The sequence below is a fragment of the Triticum dicoccoides genome, chromosome 2B (genome assembly GCF_002162155.2).
Source record: "Triticum dicoccoides isolate Atlit2015 ecotype Zavitan chromosome 2B, WEW_v2.0, whole genome shotgun sequence".
In the NCBI taxonomy this organism is placed as follows: domain Eukaryota; kingdom Viridiplantae; phylum Streptophyta; class Magnoliopsida; order Poales; family Poaceae; genus Triticum; species Triticum dicoccoides.
This window is the reverse complement of record NC_041383.1, coordinates 576,344,111-576,351,711: the sequence shown is the minus strand read 5'-3', so window position 1 is coordinate 576,351,711 and position 7,601 is coordinate 576,344,111. Positions and strand designations below refer to the sequence as shown.

Sequence of the window (7,601 nt, the reverse complement as noted above, 5' to 3'; positions counted from 1 at the left end):
TCACAGGGGGGTTGGGGTGGATTGGAGGAGGTTTTGACTTGTAAAGGGTGCAATCCCTGCCGATCCCTGCCAACCCCCTCCATTTTCCCTGTCAACCGAACAGGCCCTAAAGAAGATAACAATATACCCGTTCCTCAAAAAAAAATACCTCTTTCCCGCAAAAAAAAATATCCTTTTTGTTTTGTACTCTATTTTGGCAGCATGCATACATGGGAAGTGGTTCGTAAAATGGACGTGATTTAAAGCCAATTAGCAGTGGGCGATCACTGTCCCCCGTCGCACCGAACTGAGCAGAGAGAGAGAGAAAGAGAGAGAGCCGATCTCTGGAACGGGCGACGAGTCATGTCAGGAACTAAAGAAGATAGCTTTGCACACGGAGCAAGGCACTCACTCGTAAACACAATGTAGCCGCGCATTTGCATTGCTTTTCCACATCAAAGGCCACCTGAGATGAGATCGAGAGGGAGAGAAGGGTTAGATATTATGTATGCGCACGGACGTGGACGTGGCGGCTTTATCCAACTAGGATCAAGAGGAACAAGCCGTAGTGAAAAGAGAGAGAGCACCAGAGGAGAGGGGCCTAAAGCAAGCTCGTAGGCGGCAGCAGGAAGCACTCAGTTTATTCGCGCCACACTAAAAGAGGTAACCAACTTGGTTGGCAACGCGACGCAGAATCTAGTCTAGCAAACGCCGCTCTCGCAGATCCCTCCCTTCCTTCCACCCCAAGAGTCAAAACCCTCGAAAAGCCAGGCTCCACCCCCACACAGGGCCGGGCCAGGGCGGACGCACATCAGATTCCTTGGAGAAAGAAGAAAGGCGGGGCAGCGGGTGATGACACCGTGACAGAATCCACTCCTCCCCGAGATTCCAAAGGCCGGCCGGCCGGGCCCGGATACTGTTTCTCGCCCCCTAGTGCTCCCGCAACTATGGATGGCCCCGGCTGACCCGCGCCCTGCTCGCCAATGCCGGCGAGGCTACATGGCTGCCCGATGAGTCACTCGCGCACATATGCTTTACTTGCATTGCATGGATCCGCCTCCACATGTGGTAGGATACTACTCCGAGTGTGTGACTGTTCGGCGGAGCGGTGGCCGTACTGTGATGGATGCCCATATCCGGCGTAAAAGGATCCGTGAAGATATGGATTCTGTACTGTGGCCCAAGCAAGGAGGGAGCGGATTCATTCCGAACCGCGAGCGATCCATGGATGATGGATTCGTATGCGAGATGCGCTTCCCTGTGGCTGCACTGCACTGCACAGGCGTTTGACGCAACGTCCTGAGTGGTGGCCTTGGCACCAGCACTGCCGCGCGATCCAATTGGGCGAGCTCGGCATAGGGAGCTCGTGCCCGCGGTGTGCCCCCCTCGTAATTGTTGGGTGGAAAGCTGGATGGATGCTCATGGCAGATATGCACAAACGCGTGCCGGGTCAGAGCCTTAATCATGTCGCGGAGAAGGGGGGAGGCTGTGGTCCGGACTTTAAATCATGAGGCACCGAGGACGTGAACAGCTCGAGCGAGTAAAAATGCACTGATAAAGGTTCTACCGTTTGCAGATGCAGACCTTTTGCGGACTCTGAAAGCTATTCATCTGGGGCAATGAGAGAGAACATCTTATGTACAAGAGAAACCGCCTAACCCAGTTCAAAAGGAAAACCGTGCCCTCCTAAACCTGTTACCGGAGACGAAACCCACTTACACGTGACTGTAAACATGGGGGCTGTTAGCCAGCCCAGCGGAGTACAGCACCTAGGCCACTTCCAAAATTACGTTATGCCATTCGTCATTTGGGTTTCCGGTGAATTAGACCGTGATTTTAGCACCGGAAGGCAGTGGGTCACCTTCCCCTGCCATAGCCATGGTAGATACCGCCGGCGATGTAGTACCGCTGCCGGCCGCGACCGCCTCTGTTTGAACCGTCCCATGAACCACGCCCGGCTGAGCCGATACTGCCGCCTGCGCTGCTTCCTCCTTGACCCCAGAACCCAGTTTGGAATGATGATGCGTTGAATTCTTCCTCCTCCCTCTCGTTGTATTCAAGGATTTTCTGCTTGATGTTTTGCTTCTCCTCGAGCAGAGCCGCCTCTTGCTGCTTTGTGCTCTGAACGAGTGAGCAGTCCCCAGGAATGAGCATTTGCCTTGTCTGCTGCTTGTGCCCTTTCTTCACAAGCACCCTGACGCACACCTTGACCTCACTACCGCCCCCAGCATTACCATTTTCCTCAGCTGCAAGCTCTTCTCCACTCTCTCTTTCAGTGGCTCTCGAGTCCTTTGACCCCTCAACGATTTTCATCGGTACAGTCATATTCAAAGTGGATTTCACCCGTGGCTCCAACTTACGCGACTCCAAGCTTTCCTGTAGAAGGGCCCTCAGCTCCCGATCAAAGTCTTCTTGCTCCTTAGGGTCAACTTGCACCACCTTATGTCTAACCTGTAGAAGGGCCCTCAGCTCCCGATCAAAGTCTTCTTGCTCCTTAGGGTCAACTTGCACCACCTTATGTCTAACCTGGACCCTTTCTTCTTCATCAGAACCAGAAGGCATGGCGTCATCGTCATCAACGACTCCATTCCCTGACCTGTCATCTGAGTTTTCTTCGTACAGAGAATCTCCATCTTCACTTCCATCGCGATAGATGCTTCTGCTGCCTGAATAGCTTTCACTGTCTGCTACTTCTTCGTGGCCCGTGCCATTTTTGTCAGGCCTGTTTGCTGAGCTCTTGCAGCTGGCATCAGAAGCAGCACTTTCAGATTGTTTCGTCTTCTCATTTTCTTCAAGCTCAGCCAGAGCAGAAGCCAACAGCTCTGGAGATGAATACCTAGTCATGTTAGGCCGTAGCTCAGCAAACATGTCCTGCACCAGTTGTAAAGTAAATTAGGAGCTAATACTCACTTTAGAGATATCTCTTAATCAGTTAATCTATAAAAGGATAATCACATATTCTATGGTCTAGCATGCCATATGAGTACTTGCACAATTTGCTAACCAAATTAAAGCAGTTCAACATGGAAGTAAAAGACTAAGCACAATAAACCGGTCTAAGAAGTAAACAGTTCCTTGCCCTCCAACATAGTGCACAGGATATCTAAAACAATAATAACAGTGTGCATAAGTTACAATCGACGCTAAGTTGCTGACTGACTTTTGTCAACAACATATATTCCCTAGCATACCCCTTGCTTCCATACTAAGTTTGAAGCCAACAACACACTCAACATTGCAGGTCAAAATGTTGAAATGTCACTACCAACTATATCCAGATAATTTCTCTATCTCTCAAGTCACAGCCTGATAGCTATGATGTCCAGAAAAGAGACAAAACAAGCAGAACTGTATTGGCTCACCTTGCACTGGACATTCAACTTGATGTATCAGAACAGTTCTTCTCCACTTACATTGTATCATAACCATATGCTTACATATATTCCCTCCGTTCCTAAATATAAGTCTTTTTAGAGATTCCAATAGAAACTACATACGGATGTATATAGATATATTGAGAGTGTAGATTCACTCATTTTGCTCCGTATGTAGTTCATATTGAAATCTCTAAAAAGACTTGTATTTAGGAACGGATGCAGTACAATGAAGACTCGACATGCATTTATGCTTTAAAGATGCAACATCTAGTAAGTTGCTGGTGTTTAGAACAACACTAACCTGCACATCAAACTCAACATCAAGTGGCAATGGCCCTTTGTTCAGAATATATCTTTGAAAATGTAGCAAAAATCTGTCAAGCTTTCTTTTTGAAGAGCCTCTATCAAAATAGTGACCACATGTCTGGAGAAGTGTAACAATCATCCTTATCCTGAAGAAATCTTCTGGGGGGTCAAGCAGATCTTGCTGCACAGGATAAATCCAAAGGATAAATTCACTTATGTGACAAATTACATTGATTCCTTTAAAATAGGTGATTAAGCATGCGCAAGGCATTAGAGAGAAAGAATGAGAACCTAGTAACTTTTTACGTTTGCAACATACTTATCCAGGATCGCAGAAAAGAGATGCAAACCTTTTTTGGGGGAGATTCATAAGGCATACAGTTCGAATGAATAATTATGCATACCAAGCACGTTAAACAATGAATTTAAGAATAAAAATAAGTTGAAGAATAGCACGGTAAAAGGTAGTTATCAAGAACATTCTCATATTTATAAGAGCATGTGATTCAAAAAAAAAATTATAAGAGCATGTGTTTCTTTAAAACATACTAAATCAGAAAAACTTCACACTGTATAAGCTAGAAAATGGATTGCTGAAATAACAATATAAAGAAAACAAAGTACAGATAGCTAGTAAGTTTGGATGTGTTTACTCACTTCCAGTGTTCCATGACCAAATACAGTAATAAGGTACAATGTGTCAAATATAACTGATGAATCAATATGCTCGTAGTTATATAGCTCCCCAAGGAATCGCATGTGGGCAAGTTGTCGCTGTTGCATTGCATAGTCATTCAGCTCAAGTCCAACTCTAATCTCTTCTAGAACCTGAATCCAGATACAAGGAAACCACTACATCAGCTAATCCTTTTATAATCAAAGTGTCATTAAATAAAGGGGATCAAACTCTGTTCCTTCAAACACTATGTTACTGTTACATATGCGTAATACAAGATTTTTTTAATGCTCTACAAAATAACAACATGCTAGTAATCTCAACTAAAAAGACACAATAAATCCCAAATACAAAAATATACGAAAATATGGAATACACTTGCTAAGCATTTTTTAAAGAACAGTCAGAGCTCAATGAAAGAAAGAAGAAACAAAGTTGAGCACCAAACACAGAGAACGTAAAGAGAGAACGGAGATAGACATACGAGTGCACATGATAGGCTGGAAAACTGGTCCACTATTCATGGTACAACTTTACATGCCATATATAATATTTTTATGTGAAATGTGAAACAAATTCTGCTACCGACTTCTCATGCAATGGTTTACCGTCTCAGCCAAAGTTTTTCCCAACCATCTGTTTCAGCAAGGTAACTCACCTCATCTACCACAGCCACATGAAAATCATCATGATAGTGACTAAGACCAGCAGTTAGAAGAGCAATCAGATGAACTTGGCTATATTTTCCCTTGTGAACCTTGAGAAAACATTTCACCAGGTACTCCTCGCACTCAGCCCAAGGTAACTTGCGTAACTGACGAAGAACATGCTGAACACTTGTTTTATCAAGATCTGAGAACAGCAGCTTCCTTATGTACTGCATGCATAGAAAGACAATATTAGTTCTTCAATGTAATAATTTATGCACACATAAGTCCGAAAATACCAGAAAGAACAGAAAAGGATAAAAAGACTTACCTGATGGAGAGGTGGCCGGACTTTAGAGACTCTGGCAGATCTTTCTGGTGGTTTGCATAAGTAATAGGCGTTCTCTACAAGTGTGCTGTGGTGTGGATCCAAATTCTTCACATTTTTCAACCTCCTCAGTATTTCCAGCATGTTTGACATGCGAACTGTAGTTCCTTGTGAGAGATAAAGAAAGCGCCCGCAGGTCTCAAGAAGATTGCAGGCCACATCAATGTTATGATGGCTAAAATCATCTAGGCAAGCCTGAAAATGCAAATAATCACAATGACCAAATTAAGTTGGCAGTTGCAAATTGATTGATTTGTGGTGTTGCAAGCTTGCAATATGATAAATTATATCCATTTTGTATGGATGTATGCACGCTAGTCATGCTGCCAACTTCTAAATAAAGATCATGAAGTGAGGGGCATTCAGCGTAGCTACGGCTATCTGCCGCGTCGGATCATGGCACCTTCAGCCCATCAACTTTACAAAAGAGATAATGAAGTTGGGGCATTCGTCAAAGGCGCATTCAGCATAGCAGCAGCCAGCTGTGCATCAATACCAGATAAGGATGTGAAGGGGCAACCGGCCAGGGGAGAGGGTCACATTGGGCGAAGACATCATTCGGCATAGTGGCGACTCAGCCGGATTACAGCACCTTCGACTTGTCAACTTTAAATAAGAATAATGAAGGGCGCATTCCGCAAAACCCTTCAATGCCTAGGGTCTCTCCAGTCCTTCACAAGTGAGAGGATTTGCGGAATTGAGTAGGGTGTGATGCTTTGGCAACTAAAAGGATAAAAGTTAATAAGCACAAATGAGCGTGCAGCTTGGGCCTCGCACACAGAAGAGGTCTAATAGTTGTCAGCTGAGCACAAGCTCCCAGCTAGCTCGCAACAAAAGTGGAAAGTTGGGATATGGCCTTACCAGAAGAAAACAGACAGGCGAGAATTTTTCATCGGAGAAAGACAAAATCGATAGTGTGATCTGAAACCTTCATCCGCAGGAAATGCCATGCCTTTCCATGTGGTCAGAAATTACCCACATGATCACGGCATGACACATCCACTTGTATCAGTGATTTGGAACATACATAGCTAACTATGTTTCCCAGCCTATCTAGTTAACCTTTGTACTGCCTACCACATTTAGTGCGCTAATTATTATTCCACGTAGAACAGAACTATTCTGTACCATCCAAAAGGTAGTTAAACAAGAACACAGGGAATTTAAAAACTCAACAAAAGCATAATAAACAGGAAGCAACTAATTCCGTAACTGGATTTATTTGATTTGCTTACCTTCAAACAACTAAAAACAAGGCCTGATGGAGCAATATTGAATTTGCACAATTCCCCAATAAATCTAATATTTCTAATTTTTGTTTCGATTTTAATCTGATCCTGAAAGGAGGAATATAACAGAGAACAATAATTAGTGCTGCAAAGTAGATAACCCTGTTAGTTATACTGAATTTGAATTACATATGTCACCACAGAACAATGGAGCGGTAAAAAATTTGAAAGAACCAAAAACATTTTTTCTTACAAGTGCCAAATAAAACAGTGTATTATCGACAACAAGGACCAAGAAATACATGAATACGAGACAAACCTTCTTGTTCATCAAAAAGTTAAACTCTTCTTCAAGCATTGACAAGAGCATACTTGGGAGATCCTTCATGCATGTGGACAAAGTGGCAACTAAACGGGAATAGAAAGGTAACAGTTCCAACGAAGTCCTTGGAACATTGAATAAAGCTCGTGCAAGTTTCTTCCTGTTTGCTTTAGAATTCAGATAGCAAAACTCTACCTGAAGGAATAAATAAATGGAGTTTAAGAATAAGGTGGAACCATCTCAAATGCACATAAGTATGTAATGCAGTTGACCAGTTGTTATTACCGTCAATTGGTCAATTAGATCTCGGCTCACACATCTTGGCAGCCTCTGAAGCAGGTTGTCCAAACTTGCACCATCTGTGACTCTTACTTTTTCTCTTTCAATATCTCCTTTTTGATCAGCCTCTTTTTCTTTAGAAATTTCTTTGCCTGTTTTATCTTTTTTTCCGCTATTCTTGGATCCAACATTTGTTTTTCCTTCCAACTGGTGCTCAGGGACAGGAGCTTCAGCATTGTTTTGAACTTCAGTTCCTTGTTCCAATTTTTGCTCCTAAAACAAAATTTAGCATATTTGCCACAGATTGGCCAGAAGGTGCAATGTCCTAGAAAAAATCTAGCAGCTATCATGCAAATATTGCATGCATTCGTCTATCTCAAAAAAAGGTACTCCACACT

At 43.6% G+C, this 7,601-nt stretch overlaps 1 protein-coding gene across 3 annotated transcripts in view; it reads right to left on the bottom strand.

The window, feature by feature from the left end:
- Positions 1-1,556: 1,556 nt before the first annotated feature.
- LOC119364965 (regulator of nonsense transcripts UPF2-like) overlaps positions 1,557-7,601 on the bottom strand; it is a 12,190-nt gene continuing 6,145 nt past the window's right edge. The window contains exons 10-18 of one of the 3 annotated variants that reach the window (XM_037630541.1): positions 7,210-7,476; positions 6,922-7,119; positions 6,609-6,710; positions 5,317-5,568; positions 4,997-5,215; positions 4,320-4,490; positions 3,658-3,843; positions 2,431-2,850; positions 1,557-2,355 (exon numbers count right to left, since the gene is read on the bottom strand). In XM_037630541.1, the coding sequence (XP_037486438.1) occupies positions 1,837-2,355; positions 2,431-2,850; positions 3,658-3,843; positions 4,320-4,490; positions 4,997-5,215; positions 5,317-5,568; positions 6,609-6,710; positions 6,922-7,119; positions 7,210-7,476 (2,334 nt within the window). In that variant the 3' untranslated portion in view covers positions 1,557-1,836. Of the gene's footprint in view, positions 2,851-3,657; positions 3,844-4,319; positions 4,491-4,996; positions 5,216-5,316; positions 5,569-6,608; positions 6,711-6,921; positions 7,120-7,209; positions 7,477-7,601 lie in introns of all 3 variants that reach the window. The other 2 variants (XM_037630540.1, XM_037630539.1) reach the window with 2 other exon arrangements.